Source organism: Capra hircus, chromosome 9 (assembly GCF_001704415.2).
Source record: "Capra hircus breed San Clemente chromosome 9, ASM170441v1, whole genome shotgun sequence".
In the NCBI taxonomy this organism is placed as follows: Eukaryota; Metazoa; Chordata; class Mammalia; order Artiodactyla; family Bovidae; genus Capra; species Capra hircus.
The window spans coordinates 76,534,070-76,557,645 of record NC_030816.1 but is presented as its reverse complement, the minus strand read 5'-3'; the positions used below and the strand labels follow the sequence as shown (position 1 = coordinate 76,557,645).

Genomic DNA, 23,576 nt, shown 5'->3' with positions numbered 1-23,576 from the left:
TGAGTATCTAGGATCCCGCATGCCAGGTCACATGGCCAAGAAAAAAGACAAAAATAATAAAAATCAAGTAAAAGAGCACTAGTCTAGGAAAACTCCCTTTAAAACATTTTTCTTTGAAAAACAAAGAGTCCTTTTTAAATTGACACAAAGAGCCGATCGTGTGGTGTCTTCACTGTTATTAGCCACAAGCGTAACGTGTGAACATGCATTCCGTACATGCTCAGGCACTCAGTCGTGTCCAGCTCTGCGACCCCCTGGACTGTAGCCCTCAGGCTCTTGGCTCTCTGTGATTCTGCAGGCAAGAATACTGGAGTGGATCGCCATGTCCTCCTCCAGGGGGGGTCTTCCCAAGCCAAGGACTGAACCTGGATCTCCTGCATTGGCAGGTGGATTCTTTTACCATGGGGAGCTACCTCTAAGACTAAAATTACAGAACAGTCATAATGGGATAATGCTAAGGCCTGGTCTTTTCTCCTTATCTGTTGGCTATATAAAATGTGCTTCCTCTATTTTTTTTTTTTTTGGTATAATATCTAATCTTAAATAAGAGAAAAATTAAGAGGCTCAAAGAATTGTTAAAACCTATATACCACTCTTGAAGGTTGTACGAAGACTAGGGGGAAGGAATAAAAACAAACCTGGAGGCATGTTGTTTTGATGAAAGACTACATGAAGCAGTGGGTTTCTGTGTGAGACGCGGTCTTTGCAGAGGCGCCCAGGCTGTGTCAGTTTCAACCTTATTTCTGTTGTTCTAGAATATGCTGGTGGAAATAGAGCAGAAGGTGGTGGCCTTATCAGAGCTCTCGGTCCACAATGAAAACCTGCTGCTGGAGGGCAAGGCTCACACAAAGGATGAGGCCGAGCAGCTAGCAGTGAAGCTGAGAACCCTCAAGGGGAGCCTCCTGGAGCTGCAGAGGGCACTGCAGGACCGGCAGCTCCACATCCAGGTGAGGCTCCAGCCACGCCCTGAACGTGGTGCTACAGGGAGGCTCATCTTTGCACAAGACTAGCCTGCCCTCTGAGCACGGGATACATGAAGGGGATGGCTGGGGAACAGCACATACTTATGCACGTACCTGCTTCACACACATTCTGGCGTAGTTTTTTGTTTGTTTGTTTTTAATATTTATTCATTGGCCGCTCTGGGTCTTAACTGTAGCACTCAGGATCTTCAGTCTTCGTTGGGATGTGTAGCGTCTTTAGTTGTGGCATGTGGGATCTAGTTCCCTGACCAGGAACGAACCCAGGCCCCCTGAATCGGGAGCTCCGAGTCTTAGCCACTGGACCACCAGGGAAGTCCCTGGCTTAGGTTTCCAAATAGGCTTTGTAAAAGTTGTTTGAATCTGGACACCTGGAAATTATAGCATAGGAAAAGAAAAGAAAATGAAAATAATTACCACAAGCTAGCAGCTGTATCATTTAAAAGAAAATGTTTCAATATAGATTAAACATAGATTAAATCATAGATTAAGATACCCTGTGGCAGTGTTATATTTCTCCTTTATCTCTCCTATGTTCTACTTTTCAGATAGACTGTTTTATTTAGTGCCCACAAGTTTAGACTTGTCATGTATTCCAGGAGAATTGAACATTTTTACTATCATGCAGTGTCCTTCAAGTTTCCCTATAGTGATTTTTGTTTTAGACGACTAGAGCTTTTTTTTGGATAATATTTGCCTGGTATATCTTTCACTTTTCCATTGATTTAACCCTTTCTGAGTCCTTATAGATTTTGTTTCATGTAAAGAACATTTAGGTATATTTTGTTAGTTTTAAGCACATCTAAGAAAACCTCTGACTTTTAAAGAGCAGGTTTAATCTATTTAAATTCTTTGTGATTACTTACTTTTTTTTTTTTTTTTCTATTTTGTCCTGCTCTTTCTATTCCTCTTTCTCCATTTTAACTTTTGCTTCTAGGTGGTTGAATGCTTTCCTTTGTTTTTTCTCTCTACTTTTTACCATGCATACCTAATAAATTCTAAGTTTTTATTTTATTCTTGTTCCAGATCAACATAAGAAACTCATAACACATCCACTCAGGTTTCTCCCCATGCACCTTGCATACTAGTATTGTCTAATATTTTGATTTTGTTTGTTTTTTCACCTCTACATATTAGAATTATTATCTTACACAAATATTAAGCAAATGTTTACTGCGAAGCTACCATGTGCCAACCACTATTCTATATGATAGAGTGAAGGAGCAAGGGCAAAATCTATCTGTATATGTATATTTCTATATAGTCCATCTTCAAGAGATTATGTTTAGGGGAGATAGATAGTAATATAAAACTAAAGTGTGTTATTATATGCTAAGTTAGAAGATGATAAGAGCTGTAGGTGAAATAGTATAAGGCAGATAAATACAGAAAGTTGGGACTGGGTGGATGTGCAGTTTTAAACAGGGTGATCAGTGAAGCCTCTCCAGCTCACATTTGAAGGAGTCAGCCATGCAGACATGGAGGAAGAGAACTCCAGGCTTGGAGAGGGGGAAGCAAGGGCAGGGGCTCCCAGGCGGGCTCCTACCTGGTTCTTCAAGGAGCCCAGCAACTGGCGTGGCGTGAACAAGGTGAGAGAAGTCAAACAGGTAACAAGGGCCCAGGCTGCAAAGGACCTTATAGGCATCGTGTGAACTTTGGCTTTTACTCTGGGGAAAATGAGAAACCAAAATGAGTGTTTGGGGACAGAGGAGTGACAAGATCAGATATAACTCCTCTAGGGGACCAGGGTGGAAGCAGAGAGGCCAGTTAGGAGGTTAGAGGGGATGAGAACTTATCAGGTTGTGGATAATTAGGAAAATGAAAACTTGAGGAACAGAACTTGGGGAAGGAGAAGTAATTAGGCCACTGGTTTCATTTTGGACAGGCTAGTTTTGAGATGCCTATCCAATGTCAATCAGCTGTTGGGATTTGGCAGACAGATCTAGACTGAACCGTCAGCCTTTAGAGGTTCTTTGTTGTTCGTGCCATGAGTCGTGTCTTAGTTCCCCCACCAGGGATTGAACTCATACCCCTGCATTAGGAGCTCCGGGTCTTAACCCCTGGACTACAGGGAAGTCCCTAGATGGTCTTCAAAGGCATGAGAGCCCATGAGATCACCAAGGGAGTGAGGAGAGATAAAGAGGAGCAAGCCCTGGGGCACTCCAGTGTGAAGAGTTAGGAAGATGGAGAGGAACCCACAAAAAAAGAGAAGAAAATACCAGTGAGGTGGGAAGAAGACCAAGATTTGGGTTTGGGAGACACTTGAGGGTAAGTGAGGTAAGATGAGAGCTGGGAACTGACCACTGGATCTGGCAACACACAGGTCTTCTGTGACCCCAGCTACAACTATTTCAGTGAAATAGTGAAGGCAAAAGTCACTCTGAAATGAAAGCGAGAATGGAGAGAGGAGTTAGAGAGGAAGAGGGCAGGAAACAGGGGTTTAACTGTCATGGGAGCAAAGGAATGGAATAGGCTATAAGAAGCAGGTTAGAGGAAATTCATTCCATTTTAAGATCAGAAGAACAATGACATGTTTACGGGGAGACAGAAACAACTCAGTAGAGGAAAAATTGATGAAAAAGAAGTGAGACTGCAGCAAAAGTCTTCTTGTGTAGAAAGTGAAGTTGCTCAGTCATGTCCGACTCTTTGCAACCCCATAGACTGTAGCCTACCAGGCTCCTCCGTCCATGGGATTTTCCAGGCAAGAGTACTGGAGTGGGGTGCCATTTCCTTTTCCAGAGGATCCTCCTGACCCAGGGTTCGAACCTGAGTCTCCCGCATTGTAGGCGGACGCTTTACCATCTGAGCCACCAGGGACGGTCTTGTGTAAAAGGGAGAAAATAAGATCCAAGGGGCAGGGGAATGGTCTTGGAACCAGTGTCGGGAGGGAGGGGAGCAACTGTACTTGAGCAGAGATGCTGGCAGGAGGCAGGGCACACACACTGGGGTGAGAGCTTAATGCACATTCACTGTGACTGCTTCTGCTTTCTCAGTGTAATGATTTTTTTCTGGGCTAAACTATGTATTTTCAGTTCTTTGCTAATCATATGATTATATGATCTGGAACCAAACCTAGTCAACAGAAAACTATTAAAAGCAATGGAAGAATTTAGTAAAAAAAAAAAAACAGTTTATCAAAAAAAATAAAGGGGCTTCCCCGGTGGCTCAGTGGTAAAGAATTCACCTGCCAGTGTAGGAGATGCAAGAGTTGTGGGTTTGACCCCTGTTGAGAAGATCCCCTGCAGTAGGAAATGGCTACTCACTCCAATACCCTTGCCTGGAAAATCCCATGGGCAGAGGAGCCTGGCAGGCTACGGTCCGTGGGGTCACAAAGATTCGATATGATAGAATGACTGAGCTCACATACACACACGTATGAATGCTGCCTACCAGTGAATAATCCACTCCAGTGAATCCCCTCTGCTGCTGCTGCTAAGTCGCTTCAGTCGTGTCCGACTCTGTGCAACCCCATAGATGGCAGCCTGCCAGGCTCCCCCGTCCCTGGGATGCTCCAGGCAAGAATACTGGAGTGGGTTGCCATTTCCTTCTCCAGTGCATGAAAGTGAAAAGTGAGAGTGAAGTCACTCAGTTGTGTCTGACTTTTAGACCCCACCCCAAAGGTGTTTACTTCTCTATCAGTTCAGTTGCTCAGTCGAGTCCAACTCTTTGTGACCCCATGGACTGCAGCACGTCAGGCTTCCCTGTCCGTCACCAACTCCCAGAGCATGCTCCAACTCATGTCCATCAAGTCGCTGATGCCATCCAACCATCTCATTCGTCCTCCTCTATGACACAGGCCTATAATACCTCTTGAATTACATATCTTCATTGTCATTTTCACACGTTATCATTCATCCAAGGAGCAGAGAGTCCATCCTGTATAAATAACAAAATGCTTTCTAAAGAAGTGTTTTATTTAATGTTTAGCATTCTCCAACCCTCACTAATCTTCCAAGGAATGTTCCTGGCAAAAATGGTTATTCTTCTAGTATTTCCAAAATAAACAGCTTACATAGCCCCACCCAAGCAGGAGCCTGGTGGAGAATAAAAGCCACCTTATTTCCTATTCCCTAGATAGGTCAGAAAACTGTTATCAGACCTCAGAGAGTGTAATTACCATTATTTTATTCCTTAGGTCAGTACCTTCATATCTCAAGGGGAAAGAGAAGGAAATTTGAACTGTTCCTTAATCATTTTTTGCTTCCTGTGGTCCACGGGTTAGGTTTCAAAACAGTGAAATCAACCAGAGAAAAATTCATTAACTGAGAAACCAAACCTAACCACAGAGAAAATACATACTAGTCATATGCTTTTGATGCTGCTAAATTTCCTTTTTGCTAAAGCTGTGGATTCAATTAGTCAAATAGGAGTCCCTTTCTTAGATTTTGTTTGAGAATCTAAGTATGTGTCTCTGCGTGTAAATGTGGTTAAGCCGCCCTGTAGACCTGACATGTCAACTGCTATTTTCCCAAGCACAATTGGTCTCTTTTGTTGGTGTGAGGAATTTGAAATCAGAGCTCTCAGTCAGCTGTAGCGAACCTGCAGAGAAGGGTGAGCTGGAGCCCTGAGAAGTTTCCAGGGGAGTCTCCAGGCTGGGCTATGAAAGCGAACCTTTACTGAAGGGCAAGGCAGACAGGAAGTGGCAGGAGTTCACAAAAGAGAGTCAGCAGGTCGTGGCTGTGGCCACTGGTTTGTCACCGGGGCTCTGACTAGGGACAGCTTTCAGCTTGTCCCACTGACTTCTTGGGGATCATCCTCTACAGATCCCTTTTGACTTTTGTTTCATCCTTGCCTGGAAAAGTCAGCATATCTCAGAGCTTATTCTGGGTCAATGGAGCATCCTCAGATGGGAAAACTCTGCTTCATGCAGAAATGTGTGAGCTTTGGTCCTGGAGGAATGCCGGACCACCCCAAACCTCCCACCTTCAGGAAAATCACTGCTTGCCCGAAAGAGGCGCTCCTGGGAGGGTGGGGAACCTACTGAACACTTGTCATCTATTCTGAAGATCCTGCAAAATGCAGGTAGCATGTTTTAGACCAATGGCGCTACCATTGTTCTATCTGAAGCACATTCTTTTACTGGCGAGCTGGATCATCTTCAGGGAAAGAAAGCACCTGTGAACTGAGGTGGTTCTGAATCCGGGAAGGGATGAAGTATAAATATGAATGGGCTTCACTAGGCTTCACTGTTGCCTTCACTGCGCCTCAAGTGCTGATACCAAATGATCTCAAACAGTTTAACCATGAGATTCTAATAAGTAAGACAGAGGGAAACAGACCCCATCTATTTCTCTGTAAGAGTTAGTGTAAAATTCTGGAAAGAAAAAGAAAGGAAGGGTCCTATGGGCAGTCAGGTGGGGTGAGCTGTTGTGGCTGGACCCCATGCTGAGGTCAGATTTTTTTTTTTGGCAGAGAACAGAAGCCAGGGGGGCTGCAATTCAGTAGGATGACTCCTCCATGAAAGCACCCCCAAGAACGTTCTCTTCCTATGTGCCTGCCCCCGGCCCCTCCCCATGCTCCAATCATACTTGCCCCCCCTCTGCTGTCTCTGAGACACCAAGTTTCTTTCCCCTCTGGCCTTTGCTCCAGTGGTTCCATAGGCCTGGAGGCCCCTACCCCATCTTTCAGTCAGTCAGTATCAGGGTTAATTGCTCAGTCGTGTCTGACTCTTTGCGACCCCTGTGGACTGTAGCCCGCCAGACTCCTCTGTCCATGGGATTCTCCAAGGAAGAGTACTGGAGTGGGTTGCCATGGCCTCCTCAAGGGGATTTCTCAACACAAGAATCAAACCCGGGTTTCCTGCATTGCAAGCAGATTCTTTACCATCTGAGCCACCAGGGAAGCCCCCGTCTTTGGCAACACACAACACAGCTGTCACCTCTGAAGATGCCTTGCTACCCAGCCTAAGAAACCCTCCCCCTTCACTTTCCAGCCCATTCTCTAGTTTCACATTCTTTGTAAGTCTTATCACCATCCCAGTTTATCTTGTCCGTTTATTGTCTGTCATCCCAGCAGGGCCTTTGTCTGTCTTCTGAGCCAAATAAATCCCCTCCAGTTCCCACCAGTGCCCCAAACAGTGCCTGACACACAGTGGGTGCTGATAGGCACTTAGTGAATGCGTCTTACCAACATGGTGTAATTTAACCTTTGGCATATAAATACATGTTAGTAGAAAGGTGCTCACTCAGAACTAATTCCATTCTAATACAAAATATTTTGTTTGTTGTTTAGTCCTGTCCGACTCTTTTGCAACTTATGGACCGTAGCCCACCAGGCTCCTCTGTCCATGAGATTGTCCAGGCAAGAATACTGGAGTGGGTTGCCATCTCCTTTTCTAGGGGATCTGCCTGACCTAAGGATTGATCCCACATCTCCTACGTCTCTTGCATTGGCAGGCAGATTCTTTACCGCTGAGCCACCAGGGAAGCCCGTGCAGTGTTTTAGGGCCTGTTAAATTCCATCGGAATAGTCTAGCAGGAATAATAAACCCCTGCCCAGGCAATAGGTAGTTACTTTGGCTTTCTCCTGTAGCCACACTCTGTCGAAGCCAGAGTGGCAACAGATGGCAGTGGAGTCTAGTCCTGGTGGGGTAGGAAAGGGAGTAAGACCTAGAGTTATATTCTTGTGTAAGAAATTCCAGAATAATGTCTGCTGACCACATCAGTCAGCTAAAAAGCCTAGCCTCAATGTGGCAGTTCCCCCCCTCCCTTAATATTTCTGAGTATAATCATCTATTGTTCTCCTTCCTGCAAGTGCCATAATAAGTTCCATGGGTTTTGCGTTACCATTTTTTTTTTTTTAATGTGGTTTCACATCCAAATGGAGTCACTTTGGTTTTATTATTCAGACCACACTAAAGGAGCCATCCCTCTGTTTTGGTTAAGGTCTTCCTGTGGGTAGTATGACTCTTGATTTCTCCCTCATTAAAAGCAGGGGACAGCCCAGGAGAAGGAGGAGAGCGATGCTGACCTGGCTGCCACTCAGAGCCCCGGGGTTCAGGAATGGCTGTCTCAAGCTCGGAGCACATGGACCCACCAGCGGCAGAGCAGCCTCCAGCAGCAAAAAGTACGCACTTCCTGCCTCTTTCGCCTGCAGATCAGCCAAGCATGCACCTTGAGAGAAATGTTTTAGAAGGACAAGTTCCTTCTGTGCTGAAGACAGAGTGCCCCTGTATCTTCATTTTGGACAGAAGCAGAACCTGGCTATTTCCATTTACTTGTGACCACTGGGAAAACTGGTCATTTTCAAGTCGGTTCTCTAAGAAAAGCTTAGTTTTAAAATAGTGTAACTCAATTATAATCTCCCCTCTATTTCTAGCTTGCCCCAATTTGAGTCTATTATATATAATAAAAGCCCCAGGAAGGCCTCTGAGAATTGGTAAATATCTAAGTTGCATTTTTTTAAATGAAATTTGCTTTCAACTCTCAAGTAGATGCCATCACAAAACAGCATTGCAAACTACTGCCTATGAAGCAAATGAGCTTTGATTACTCAAAGAATGACATCTTTTGATTACTCAAAGAATGACATCTCATTAGTACCTTCACTTTATGGATACGGCATATTAAAATATTTCTCAAAGAGTAGAGACTTTTTCACCAATAGTGAAAAAATAAAACTGAGTCCAGTGGTGATCCAGTTTATCAAGCAAGTGGGAAATTGAAGAGAGCTGTTGCTCTCCGTATCTCAGCTTGAACAAGGCAGTATCGATTTTGAAAAGTGAAAGTACATTTTGGACCACTTGGGGGTGCCATTACCAAGCAAAATTTTCTTTTCTTTTCTTTTTTTTTTAACCTCCCCCCCAACTCAAGATTATTTAGACGTTATTTTATCAAAGCCAAAGAAAGCTACAGAGGACTTGGAGGCACCTCTGAACAGTTACCTAAGCCACACTTTTTATATAAAGTGCTAACTTAAAAACATGCTATTGTACCAAAGTTCTCTGAGGATTTTCTAGACATACAACTGTGTGTGGAGACAATAATCATAAAGTAACAAAGATGTTTTTATTTTTCCTTTCCCTTGAGCAGGAGTTGGAACAGGAATTGGCAGAGCAGAAGAGCCTCCTCCAGTCAGTAGCCAGCCTTGGAGAGGAAATTCTAACGCAACACTCAGCTCCAGAGACCTCTGGTGGTGTTGGGTATGTTTCTTTCATTCTTTGGGATTTTTTGGTTTTTAATTCACCAGTTTGTTTTGTTTTTTAGATTCCACATTTAAGTGCTATCATACAGTATTTGTCTTTCTCTGTGTAACTTATTTCACTAAGCATAACAATACTCTCCAAGTCTGTCTGTATTGCTGCAAATAGAAGCATTTTTCATTCTTTTTTATGGCTGAGTAGTGTTCCGTGTGTGTGTGTGTGTGTGTGTGTGTGTGCACATATCACATCTTCTTTAACTAGTCATCTGTTGATGGACACTTAGGTTGCTTTATCTGAACATTAGGGTACATGTATATTTTTGCATTAGAATTTATTTTCTCCAAATATATACCCAGGAGTGGAATTGCTAAATCTACTGCAGTTCTGTTTTTAGCTTTTTGAGAAACCTCCATATTGTTTTCCATAGTGGCTACACTGACTTACATTCCCACCAGCAGTGTCCATGAGTCTCTTTTCTCCACATCCGCACCAACATTTGCTACGTATGGTCTTTTTGATGACAGCTCTTCTGACAGGTGTGAGGTGATGCCTCACTGTGGTTTCGCTTTACATTTCTCGGATGACAGTCTACTGTTCTCTTCTTATTGCTGTTGTCCTGACATTTGAAAAATGGCCCAGTGGTTAGGACTCCAGCTCTCACTCCCAAGGGCCTGGGTTCGGTCCCTGGTCAGGGAACTAAGATCTCACATGCCCTGTGGACAAAACAATAATAAAAGTAAACATCTTCCTTAAAATTTTATTTTGAACATCTTTTACAAAAATTGAATCATTTCATTTTTACTTGTAAATCTTGTATTTTAAACATTTAGTTGAGCAGTATAACTAGTAATTACAATGGCTGACTTCCTTTTCCTCTCTCTAGTATGCTTAGCATATCTGACCAAGGATGATGCTTATTTAATACTACAGTTTTGAAAGTGAAATAATAAATGCATTATAAAATTAGATTCATGATGTTTATGACTGAATGATTTTACCTAACTGCAAAACATTTCCCTTACAAGAGCTTATCTATTTTCCCCTAATATCATTCTGAAAAATAAATGTATGTGTCCTGTAAGTATCTTGACTTTTTTTTGCTTTTAATTTGATGGCACCATGAGGCTTGTGGGATCTTAGCTTCCCAACCAGGGATTGAACTTGGGACTATTTCAGTGAAAGCCTGGAGTCCTTTTCACTGGACCCCCAGGGAACTTTTCTTGATGATCTGTTTCTACAATTTCTATATATAAAGTTATTGAGCTTTGAGTCCTGGTTTAGAGTGAGACTGAAAGTCTTACCAGCAGGAAAGTAAAGTGTTGAAAGAAAATTTAAAGAAAGGGGAGAATTTTCAAGTTGAAGAGTCTGGTTTAAAAGGTAGGAAGGAAAAGAAACTGAAGCAGAGTGCAAGGGTCCCTGTGTTGTGAGGCAGGTCTGGGTTTTATTCTGGTTCTGCATGTGTCAGTCTGGAAAAGGGACTCAGCCCCGAAACTTCGTCTGCTCACCAGTAGAATGAAATTAATAATTGACTGCCATCATCACAGAAAGGTTGTGAACGCTGAATGTCAATTGAAAAGATGCATAGGAGAACTATCTTTAAAATCTAAAACATTAAAAAGTTTCAGCAAAACCTCTGTGTTTGTGCAGTATTAAAGGTTGAAATTCAGTAGTAAAATCCCTTGACAACCATCATGTCTCAAATAGCTTTAATCCCGTGGACTCCAGTGCTCTCAGTTCTGAGCATTTGTTTGGAGGAAATGCATATTATAAAGAGGATTTTGGAAATGCTATTTATGATACCATATAAAAAGACAAAAATACCTATCAGTAAAAAAAAAGCCTAAGAAAATATTTTTGCCTATATAATCTTAACAAAAATTATGTAACAGTATCAATAATAGTTTGTGATATCAAGTAAAACATGTAATGTAAAATTGAGTATATAGTATATGTATGGGTAAGACCCAGACTAGATGTAGATGATCAAAAGTAACTTTAGTAAGGTCAGCTTTGGAGAGTTTTCTTTCCTTTTCTTTTTTTTTTTTTTGAATTTAATTAATGACATAATGTTGCTGACATATGACAAAAGTTGTTGACTCTATGTGTCTATACATCTAGGAAATAGGAAGATATTCAAGGGGGAAAAAAGGAATAAAAAATATTGATAACAGCTAATAGATAATCAATTTAAAGGAATAGAGATGAATAAGATTATAACATCTATAATCAGGAACTCCATAAAGATAACCCTAATACTGTAAAAATTGTGTTAAAATATAATAGAATTTTTAAATTCTTCTGTTATGGCCATGCTTAGAAATGCTAATAAGATCATAACATGTATCTGTATAAATCTAAAATGAGGAACTCTGTTTCTTCCATGGTGACTAAGTCGAGACTTGCTGCCTCTTTGCATTTTCTGTTTCTGGTTCTTCTAAGGTGTTTACTCACCTCTCATGGTTTTCTGAATATTTTTGCCAAACTCTATATTTGCAAAGAACCAGTCCACACGTTGCTTCCTCATCATACGTAGAATCATGAAAAGCAGCTGTAAGAACCTTCTGCAGCTTTCTTGCCATTTTTTTTTTCTTTCCTTGGCCTTTAGCTTTGGAAAGGGCCCAGATGAAAGACAAACAACTATAAATTGCTCTTTCAAATCTAAGACTATTTTAAAGAGAAATCGGTGGTTCAGTACTGGCTTTCTGTGTAAGATTTAGTCTAAAGACTAACTTCTTTAATTTTTATGCAAATTCCTTAGAAAAATCTTTAAATCTAGTTGATTACAGTTCAGTCATGCCTTTCAAGCCTTGGGTAATATACCAAGCAAACAAACAAACATAAATTGAGTAATATCCAGAAGCTAAAAGAAAAAGATGTATATATTTTAAAAAAAAACAGAATAATGTTTGTGGGAAAAAAGTATATATTCAGACTTCAGCATATTAGCTGATTTTCTAAGACTATCAGCTGTGAATTGGTTTATGTAAAAATCCCTTTGGGAGCAGCATGACTTGCTTCATGGTTACAGATTCACTGAATCAAGAAGTACTTTGTGATGTACTGGAGAACTGAAGGGGTCCTTCCAAGATTTTAAGGAAATTCAACTGGAAATTAATCAATGTAAATATCAAAGGGAAGGAAGAATATTTTCGGGAAAATAAAAGCTGTATTCTAATTTAAAACTGATCTGCTGGTGGCATTTTATGTGTCAGTGATTAAATATAAGACTATATAGATATTAAATATCCTCTGGTTTCATATACTAAATTGTTATATAAACATGAATGAATTAGAAGTGTTATGATAGTCCACCATCTCAAAAGAACACAATAAAGAAATGTAATTTCAGAAGAATTTCTGAAAGTGATTTTTATTTAATTATTTATTTTTGGCTGTGATGGGTCTCTGCTGCTGCTCAGGCTTTCCTCTAGTTGCAGTGAGCAGGGGCTGCTCTCTAATTTCTGTGGTTGTGGCTCATCGGCTTAGTTGGCCCATGGGCTATAGTGAGTTCATGGGCTTACTTGGCCCATGGGCTGAGTTAGTGCATGGGATGGGGGATCTTCCCAGACCAGGGATTGAACCCCCGTCTCCTGCATTGGCAGGTGGATTCTTTACCACTGAGCCACCAGGGAAGCCCTAATTTCAGAAGAATTTTAAAGTGTTTTTTATTTTAAAAGATTTTTAAAAAGCAGAAAATCCAGAGACCAATATAACCAACAAAATCAGAAGTATCAGTTTTATTTTTTAACTTAGTATTACTTTTTTAGATCAATACATGTTGATACCTATAGATCTAGTTTTTTTTCATTTTAACTGCTTAAGAGTATTTTATCTTGTGATAATAACAACTCACCTGTTTTTTTCTTGATGGGCCTTTACACTATTGGCTTTTTTTTTTTTTTTGCTTTTCCTAGCATTTTTTAATTTTAATTTTTGATCATTTCCTGTGACATGTTGGACCTTAGTTCCCCCCAGGGATGAAGCCTGCACCCCTTGTAGTGGAAGCACAGAGTCTTAACCACTGGGCTGCTAGGGAAGTCTTTACTAGTACTGCTGAACTTAACTTTCTCACATGTTTTTAAGTGTGTAGGTGAGAAAGATTCTCTAAGATATATCCTAGAAGAAGAACTCTTGCCTCATAGCCTTATAGATCATTTTTTAAGGCTTTCTTCAACAAACTTACTTGAAGAAACCATTGTATTCAATACTTAATCTGAAATGAGTTGGATCTGGTGTAGTGTGTAATATTCTGCCAATAAAGTTTTTATTTTTTTTCCTTCACTTGATCAAAAGTTTCCATCAAAATAACAATTACTCTCTAGCATAATATGGCTTTTGGATGACATGATTCTAGTTAGGACTTCAAAACCCCAACTAGGACCTACTGAAACTAGAGTCTCCCAGGTTCTTATCATTGCCGTTACCATCAGCGTTGCTGCTGCTGCTGCTAAGTCGCTTCAGTCGTGTCCGACACTGTGCGACCCCATAGACGGCAGCCCACCAGGCTCTCCCGTCCCTGGGATTCTCCAGGCAAGAACACTGGAGTGGGTTCCCATTTCCTTCTCCAATGTATGAAAGTGAAAAGTGAAAGTGAAGTCTCTCAGTTGTGTCCGACTCTTCGTGAGCTCATGGACTGCAGCCCTCCAGGCTCCTCCGTCCGTGGGATTTTCCAGGCAGTAGTACTGGAGTGGGTTGCCATTGCCTTCTCCAACCATCAGCGCTAGGCCCCACTGATTTAGTGGCTGTTTTTTAATCAGATAGGGTCAGAGGCATTATTCCTCTCTTCTCTAAATTTAATTCTCATAATTCTGCATGGTAGGTACGACCTTCATTTTGAAGATGAGACAGTTGGGGCTCTGAGAAATGAAGCAAATTGCTCAAAGTCACAGATCTAATGTTCTGTTACCCTGATCTGTCTCACCTCCAAAGCCACAGTCATCTCAGAGGTCGCACTGCTGCCTCTTTAAGGATGATACTGCTGTGCCTTCCTTCCACCTTCTGTACTGCTGTTCCATGTCCTGAGACCTGGTCTGTAGTATTTTCTTTAGACTCAGGATAAAAACTCTCAATAGACTAGGCAATATGGTTAGGGTTTTTTAATTTGTGGGCTCTTTGTCAAAGGCTACTGCTCTGATCATATGCTTTCTGATTCTAAAAGTTACAATTACTTTTATCTTTAATGCTGAGCTATTTTCAGGTTTTTTTTTAAATTTATTGTCCTCATGGTTAAATTTTAAGATCAGTAAGAATATACTTGTTTTGCTATTTTAATTTATATTTTTAAAGTGTAAGCCAATGTCTGAGATAATCTGGTTCCAATTGTAGAGGCCAGATCTACTGCACGTAATAAATTACCTAGAACTTACTGCCTTTTTATGCACATTGTAAACTTAGATTATTTATTCTTCTAATAGCGAAAAACCTGATGTGTTATCCCAGGAGTTGGGGATGGAAGGGGAGAAATCACCTGCTGAAGACCAGATGAGAATGAAATGGGAAAGCCTACATCAAGAATTTAGCACCAAGCAGAAACTACTTCAGAATGTTCTGGAGCAGGAACAAGAGCAAGTGGTACTGAGCATTTTCCTTTTCCATATTAACTAACAGAGAAGATTTGCAGCTTATGCTATGGGAATGAATATAACTGCAGCAATCCATATTTCATTATCAATTCCAAAATAAGACAGGAAACAAATGACTCATCCTACACTCTTAACAAGCCTGTTTCACATATCCCTTTGTAATTATATATTTACATGTAGAAATTTATGTGACTGCTAGATACTGTTCTCAGAGAAGATTAATATCTGATGACTCATTAGCAAAAACCATTAAATATAAATGCCCCGCCCCTGCTTTTGTTCCCCACAGCTTTGAAAATTAAGGATATACACATCCAGGCCAAAAGAAATGCTACGAATCTGTCAGTAAATTATCATGTTATCTTATTTTCCATTGCTACTTCCAGTATTTAATCATTTCAGAAGATCTTAATGGGAAACATACTGGGACCTCAGTGGAGCTAAAGGAAGGGGATTTCAGAGTCAGTTACAGTGGTCACCGACCCCTCTATAGGCCAGTTCCCAAGATGGGCGGGTCCTTGTGTGATATTGGACTTGATTCCACCAAGCAAGCCAAATCCAGTGGAATTAAGTATAGCAACAGAAGGTTCCAGACAGATAACAGCTATTAGTTCACCCTAAGCAGAAGCCAGAGAACAGCAGAGAGTCAGAGGAATCCACCCTTTAAAAATCTAATAGGGGAAGGCTATGATGCTCACCACAGCTGTGGTACAGCAGGATGGTGAAGATAGAAGCCTTGTCCCAGATCCCGGGTCAGCTCTGCACCGGCCACTCCCCAGAGAGAGCATCATCAGTACATTCTAGGACCTTTACTGGCAATCTGGGGAGCTGCTGTTGTTACTGATCTGGCCAGCATTAGCTTAGGAGCTGGGAGAGACTGAGCTGGGGAGAGAAAGGGTATCAGTAGTTACAGAGTGCCAGAGGAGGGGAAGGCAGGAGGTGATGAAGCAGGAACTAAGACAGGCGCACCTTGCCCCAGTTACCTGCAGGGGGCCGACCTAAAGGTCAGACTGTGTCCCCCCACATCTACTGGGAACGCTGTATAAATCCTACAGAGCCATTCAATTCTGTTTCCTTTTACAAAATTTTGGACGTTTCATACCTTCTCACTCCCTGTCCAGGAGTCTTCTTTGCTACCATCCACAAGAATGTCTTGCCTGGAGAACTCCATGTACAGAGGAACCTGATGGGCTACAGTCCATGGGGTCACAAAGAGTCAGACATGACTGAGTGACTAACACCTTCAGAGGAATGTCACTAGCTCTGGTCCTAGGGAGTAGAAAGCCCTCCCTTCCTAGAGGCCATTGTCCTGGAGGCAGACTCCACCTGGCACACGGGACCCTGTACCTTTTGCCTGGACTTCCTACCTCTCTTTGAAAGAACACTTCTTCACACCTCTGATCAAACATTGCTCAGACTCATGGCTTGAGTTCCTGGTTTCTGATACAGTTCTCCTGGGCCTTACAGCACTATGCATGTTGTAGGATTTCCCCTCTCCTTTGTTTATGAGAAACATCTACAGTCCTGCATCGGGGACTGCAGCCTTTTCTGATTTTTCTAAGTCAAGTGTAAGTGTTAGTCACTCAGTCGTGTCCAACTCTTTGTGACCCCATGGACTGCAGCCCACCAGGCTCCTCTGCACATGGGATTCTCCAGGCAGGAACACTGAAGTGGACTGCCATGCCCTCCTCTAGGGGTCTTATGGACCTGGGAATTGAACCCATGTCTCCTGCATTGGCAGACAGGTTTTTTACCACTAGCACCAACTGGGAAGCCCAGAATAAAAACAGTGGACCCTGTGGCTGCATGGGCTGGGAAATGAGACTGGGCCTCCCGCATGGCAGGCAAGAATTCTACCACTGAACCACCTATGCACCCAAGGCTTGAGAAGATCAGGGTCTCATGACTAAGAAGAAGCAGATGTGGGATGGGGACATAGGTGTGTTTAACTCCAGACTTCCTCCTTTTTCGCATTACGTTACTGACAGTTTGTACGCTGGATGGTATATTACTATTCTGAATTGGAAAAGTAGGCACTTTTATTTATTTACTTTTTTTGGCCTCATGTAGACTAGGTTGAAAGGCGTGTCTCTCTCTCCGAGCAGTGTTTCTTTGCTCACCTTCACTGCATATAGCATCTCTGTGCAGAAACCCCACCTGGCCTCAGGATGAGATATGACTTCCTGCTCCTAGGTAGCCATAACACAACTAAGAAAATGTGTTCTACATTTCTGAAAAATTAAGCAGCCTGGGAGGCTCCATAAGGGAATTAAAAAGGAAACACAATTTATTAAAAAGTGGAAAGCAGCTAGGTAGGGTCGATGTGGAATTTAAGACAGTGGATCACAGAGAGATGTTGGGTGATGGGCGTTCCAGCCACAGTGGGGAATGAAGCTGGTGTGTTTAGAGGATAATGAGTAATCAAGCTGAAAAGTAAGATGAGGACGAGATGATCTAAAAAACTATAGGGCGCTGAGTTTGATTGGAAACATCATTTAAGAGTTTGAGTGCTAGGTCGTAGCATGGTCCTTACTGGGGAGACATCATGCTCTTTCGCTTTAGTTATGTCCAACTCTTTGTGACCCCATGGACTGTAGCCCACCACGCTCCTCTGTCCATAGGGTTATCCTGGCAAAAATACTGGAATGGGTAGTCATTCCCTTTTCCAGGGGATCTTCCCAACCCAGGGATCATCTGAGCCACCAGGAAAGCCACCTAGAGTTTAGGGGGGGAAGTAAAGGGATCATGAGAGCCAAGGGATCAATCTAGTTACAGGATTTTGGGTGGATTCTTTTATCATGCGTGTGTGCGTGCTGCGTTGCTTCAGTTGTGTCTGACTGTTTGCAACGCTATGGACTATAGCACACCAGGCTTCTCTGTCCGATGAATTCTCCAGGCAATAATACTGGAGTGGGTTGCCATGCCCCTCTCCAGGGGATCTTCCTGACACAGGGATTGAACCCAGTCTCTTATGTCAACCTGTACTGGCAAATGGGTTTTTTTTTAACCACTAGTGTCACCTGGAAAGCCCCTAGTTATCATGAGTAGTGTTAAAACCAGGGCTTCCCAGGTCACTCAGCACTAAAGAACCCACCTGCCAATGCAAGAGACCCAGGTTCGATTCCTGGTTCGAAGAGATCCCCTGGAGAAGAGAATGGCAACCTACTCCAGTATTCATGCGCGGAGAATCCGACAGACAGAGGAGTCTGGAGGGCTCCAGTCCATGAGGTTGCAAAAGAGTCTGACACAACTGATTGACTAAAACAATAAGTGTTAAAACCAAGATAAGTTGCAAGGAAGGCTATAATGAGAATTCAGGCAGTTTCCCCACTGTTTGCTTCACTTTTTTGGTCCATCACAGTAAACATTGCCACCGCTGAATGTGGTCGCCATGTTTAGTGGACATGGTGTGTTGTCGAGGTCATCTTTCTCTAGCGGCTGCTGCTGCTGCTAAGTCACTTCAGTCGTGTCTGACTCTGTGCGACCCCATAGACGGCAGCCCACCAGGCTCCCCTGTCCCTGGGATTCTCCAGGCAAGAACACTGGAGTGGGTTCCCATTTCCTTCTCCAATGCATGAAAGTGAAAAGTGAAAGTGAAGTCTCTCAGTCGTGCCCAACTCTTAGCAACCCCATGGACTGCAGCCCACCAGGCTTCTCTGTCCATGGGATTTTCCAGGCAAGAGTACTGGAGTGGGGTGCCATTGCCTTCTCTAGCAGAGGTTTCCATAAACACAGTTGTTCCAGCATCTGTTTCAGTGTGCACGTCTAAATGAGAACACCTGGACAGAGTACGTCTGGTCCTAAAGAAGCTCTCCTGTCTGCCTCCAGCTCTACAGCAGACCAAATCGGCTCCTGTCTGGCGTGCCACTGTACAAAGGGGACGGGCAGGCCCAGGATAAATCTGCGGTGACATCTTTGCTGGATGGATTGAACCAGGTCTTCGAGGAGGTTTCATCCCAGGTGGGGCTGTGTGCTTGGTCTGTGGATCCAGGACCCCATGAGGTTCCCCATCCCCTGAGCTGAGCTGTTGAGACCAGAAAATCAGAGGCCCTGGACCCCCACATCTCATCCTTGTATCTTTCTTTGACTCCTCAAAATGCTGTAATGACTTCTTTGTCCTTCCCTTTTGTCTCTCAGGGTGGAGGGACAAAGAAGCAGAGCGTTGACTTGGAACGGAAGCTGTATGACGGGGTCTCGGCCACCTCTACCTGGCTGGATGATGTAGAGGAACGGCTCTTTGTTGCCACCGCCCTTCTAGCAGAAGAACCAGAAACCTGCATCTTCAACCAAGAGGTGAGCTTGGCAGCTTGCGTCTGTGAGGGCACGGTACAGAGCACTCGGAATGCTGACATTGGGTAATTAATGCTATGTATAAAGAAGGTGAAGCAGAAACCAGTTCTACTAAAGTACAAATGTGCATTTCCAAGCAGCGTAGAGCAGAAAAGAATTGCCTAAGTAGAACAAGCTCTGAAAGATACTTAGTTTTTGTATTTTTGTTTTTAGATTTACAATTAAATTTTTTTACACTGTTGTATTGGTTTTTGCCCTACAACAATACAAATCAGTCATAGTTATACATATATCACCTCCCTCATAGGCTTTGAATTTTTATGCTTTTATTTGTGTATGTATGTAGGAGGCAGAAAACACTGAAGAGTCTGTAGAAGCCTTGTTCTATATTGCAGATCTTCTATGATATAGAAATATATGAATTATATGCATAAATACATTTGAAAAACAGACTGAAAATAATTATGAATTTCTAAATACCACTTTAGAAAACTCATGTTTTCACCAAATATTAATATTATATTTTATTATTAGTGAATGATATAAAGTTTCTGAGAAAAGTCTCCAGCAGGAGCTTGCCTAATGTTTATAGAAGTGTATGAAAGTGGTCCAGCTTGCTTTGGATATAGTTATCACTGAATAGTAAGAGAAATGTATGGGCTTTCTTTGAATAAATGACATATAAATTCATAGATCTAAACATTGACATGCACTTTCTTATCAATCCCAGACTCTTGCCAAAGATATTAAGGAAATGTCTGAAGAAATGGATAAGAACAAGAACTTGTTTTCCCAAGCCTTTCCAGAGAATGGTGATAACCGAGATGTTATTGAAGACACTTTGGGTTGTCTCTTGGGCAGGTTATCTTTGCTAGACTCAGTAGTAAATCAGCGATGTCATCAGATGAAGGAAAGACTTCAGCAGATACTAAATTTCCAGGTAAGGCATTATCAAGAGGTGTTGCACCATCTTCCAGCTACATTCAACAATAAACAGGATCTTACTGAGGTATGATCTAGACCTACCCTTTTTCAATGGTACAAAATGCATGACCATTACAGAAAAACAAAGAGATTGAATTTGAGGAATAGAAAACAAAATGTTTTATGCTTTTCATTGAGGAAACTAGCCAATCAGACTGAGGACTGAATAGAACTTTAAATTCAACCAGTAAAAGCCATATTTCTGGCACATTATAATGCTCATTTCCAGTTGATGTTCAGTTCTTTTCAGTTCAGTCGCTCAGTCGTGTCTGACTCTTGGCAACCCCATGGACTGCAGCACGCCAGGCTTCCCTGTCCATTACCAACTCCCAGAGCTTATTCAGACTCATGTCCATAGAGTTGGTGATGCCATCCAACCATCTCATAAGACCAAAGAAGCATACAGGAAGTGCTGTAACACAGAATCAACCCTACACACGTAATACCGATGGGGGCACTGAAAGTGACCATGCCCCAATTACTTCTATCTGTGTTACAAATGCATTCTGTTACTTCCCAGTCTTCACTCCTTAGACTTACTGTCTTTTAGCCCCAGACTGGAGTTTCACTTCCAACTGAGTAATTGTGTGCTTAAGCGACTTTTCGTAGGACTACTAACTTCAACAAATGCAAAAGCCACTGATAAACTTTAGGGTTGATTTTCATTTCTAATAAAAACCATCTTTGAGGAATACTCAAGGCTTCATTGAACTTTATTTTTAGCAAACATAGAAGATTTATAAAATAGATTTATGTAATACATGTAATTAGAGCCAAGCAATTAATGTTAAATTTTGATTTTCAGGAAAAAAAGTACTATAAAATGTCAAGTAAATGTACCGTTAGCCAGGAACTGGAGTTTTCTAGATATCCATCTAGATGGACAGATTATCCCTGCCTTCCTGCAGTTTGCCTTCTTAAATCTGTAAACATTTGTAGGCATTTATGTATCATTTTTCTATTCACAAAAAAATTTTCATGTGTATTACTGACATAATAATAGTATGATAGTTTTATCACCTGCTGCAGTATAACCTTAGCTCCTTCTCTGACTTAAGTGTCCTCAACTATTAAATTATGCCCGTATTAACTGCCTTTTAGGGCTTTTGTGTGGATAAAATGAGTTAAAATGTGTCAAATACTTTGCAAAGTATCTGAAACATAGTAAATACTCAGCATGTTTTTCTTTTAATGTGTTGCTGTTAATAGTAGTACTTATGATACTAGATACAGGATCTGAAACCAATGAAAAAGTTAAATATTTCTGCAAGTTTATCTAACCATCGAGAACTAAAGCCAGGATTTGACTCAGAGATTATTTGTGTATTTTATATTGTTAGGGTGATGGCAACAGAGATGGAGAAAAGAAAACCTAGTCAAGGTATATTTGGAAGGCAGGATCAGTAGGGGAGCACTTGTTGATGGTTTGGATCTGGGGAACATGGGAAAGGGGGACAACTGAGGAACTCCAGGGACTCTGACATGGGGTTGCAGCGGGGAAGGGGAGGGGGGTGGGCACTGGCCAACAGTGAGGACATGTGGGAGCAGTGCTCTTGACCATTGGGCAGGACTGAGTTGCTGGCAGGACCACTGCTGGGGCAACCCTGTCAGGAAGAATGAAGATACTCAGGTGAATAGTCTCAAATCTGTGGCTTAGAAAAATGACCTACATTGGATCATTGCATCTGTATCCCTTGTGTTGTATAGTACACAGAGAGGAAACAGCATTTCCCTTGGAATCTGAAAACCTGGCATTGATTATTTGAGTACTCTGTCTTGAATGCAAGATCTGATTGCATGTACGTGTGTACAGTGTATGTCTAAAATCAGCGAAACTGGTATGCAACTTATAGAAACTTGTTTCATTACTCTAAAATTCCTCTTGCATAAAAGAACACACTGAGTTTTAACAACTTTCTAGTCTATTGGCCATGACTGAGGTGGGTTAAAAGTGCAAATGGGGATATCCCTAGGGCACATGTTTCCCTTTTTCAAATTGCATTCACTGTGTCTTTGGTAATCACAGACAGAGTAAAAGATGAACTAAGTGTGAATACTCTGGAGCTTATTTTGGGTAGAGGACCAAGAGAAAAACAAGCCATCTTGACATTCTGTTTCAATCACATTCTCTATTTTTCTTCTGCCAGCAAGTTTCTACTTGTTGGTGGCCAGCTCACAAACAAACACTGGCATTTCAAAATGTTTGTGCTCTAATTTAATTGGGAGAAAGACTTCCAATGTTAATATAATTAAAAGTCAAGTTGTGCGTGCATGCATATCTGCTAAGTCATGTCTAACTCTGAGACCCCATGGACTATAGCTCGTCAGTCCATGGAATTTTCCAGGCAAGAATAATGGAGTGGGTTGCTGTTTCCTTCTCCAGAGGATCTTCCCAATTTGAGGATCTAGCCCACGTCCCCTTAATTGGCAGGCAGATTCTTTACCATTGAGCCACATGGGAAGCCAAAAGACCAGTCACAGGTCATTTTATTTTACTTTGCACTGAGCTCCTGATGCACTATCACTGTTCAGTGCTTATTGGAGCTGTAGCCTTGATTTTCCAGTTAACTTTTGAGCATTAGCTTTTGCAAGACTGCTAATATTACCTTATACCTGTCTGGAAGAATGGGTAGGTGTTATGTAGATATATGTTATCTACAAGTAATCACAAGTTATTTATCACCTCTTCTATATTTTAAAAGCTTTTTCATAGACTTCAGCCAAGATACATTTTCTGGACACTTTTGTAATTGAATATTTCAAGTTATTTAAAAAGGGAAAAAATGAAAGAATTTCTTATTAAATGATCAGGGCAGCAGAAATGATTTTAAAATTCGAGACTTTCTTTGGACCTGTTTCTTAAACAGCTAGAAGCCTGCCTTTTCATGCTCTCCAAGTAATTCTAGTTACTGTAGGAAAACAATTGTGATGTCTATTAAATGTGTAGTATATATAGATGCCTTAATTACCTGCTGTATCACAATTGTAGGGCTTCCCAGGTGGCTCCGTGGTAAAGAATCCCCCTACCAATGCAGGAGAGGCAGGAGACTGGGTTTGATCCTTGGGTCAGGAATATTCCTTGGCATAGGAAATGGCAACCTATTTCAGTATTCTTGTCTGGAAAATTCCATGGAAAGAGGAGACTTGCAAGCTATATAGTCCATGCGGCCACAAAGAGTCGAACGTGACTGAGCAACTGAACACACATTACAAGTGTGGTATTAAGAAATGGTTAAAGCCTTTGGATTTTTATTTTTAATAAAATATGTACATCCATGTGGCTATAAGCACCTCTTAAAGTCTTTTATTTTTGTAAATAATTATTTTGTATTATAACACAAATTATTTTTCAAATCTTAAATAGAATATGCTTATGATCAAATTATTCTATCCGGACAGTTTGTTGTTGATGAGTCACTAATTCATGTCTGACTCTTTGCGACACCATCACCTGTAGCCCTCCAGGCTCCTTTGTCTGTAGCATCCCCCAGGCAAGAATACTGGAGTGGGTTCCTACTTCCTTCTCCCAAAGTCCTTTATTTAGAGACTTCCTTGGTGGTCTAGTGAACAAGACTCCAGACTCCCAATGTAGCAGGCATG

The 23,576-nt window shown here is 41.7% G+C and overlaps 1 protein-coding gene across 13 annotated transcripts in view; it reads left to right on the top strand.

Moving 5' to 3' along the window:
• Positions 1–23,576, top strand: part of SYNE1 (spectrin repeat containing nuclear envelope protein 1) — a 492,337-nt gene that overhangs the window by 332,593 nt on the left and 136,168 nt on the right. For 9 of the 13 annotated variants that reach the window (XM_018053370.1, XM_018053374.1, XM_018053375.1 and 6 more), the window contains 7 exons: positions 756–947; positions 7,911–8,045; positions 9,011–9,120; positions 14,535–14,691; positions 18,531–18,662; positions 18,840–18,995; positions 19,723–19,932. In XM_018053370.1, the coding sequence (XP_017908859.1) occupies positions 756–947; positions 7,911–8,045; positions 9,011–9,120; positions 14,535–14,691; positions 18,531–18,662; positions 18,840–18,995; positions 19,723–19,932 (1,092 nt within the window). The remainder of the gene's footprint in view (positions 1–755; positions 948–7,910; positions 8,046–9,010; positions 9,121–14,534; positions 14,692–18,530; positions 18,663–18,839; positions 18,996–19,722; positions 19,933–23,576) is intronic. The other 4 variants (XM_018053378.1, XM_018053377.1, XM_018053373.1 and 1 more) reach the window with 1 other exon arrangement.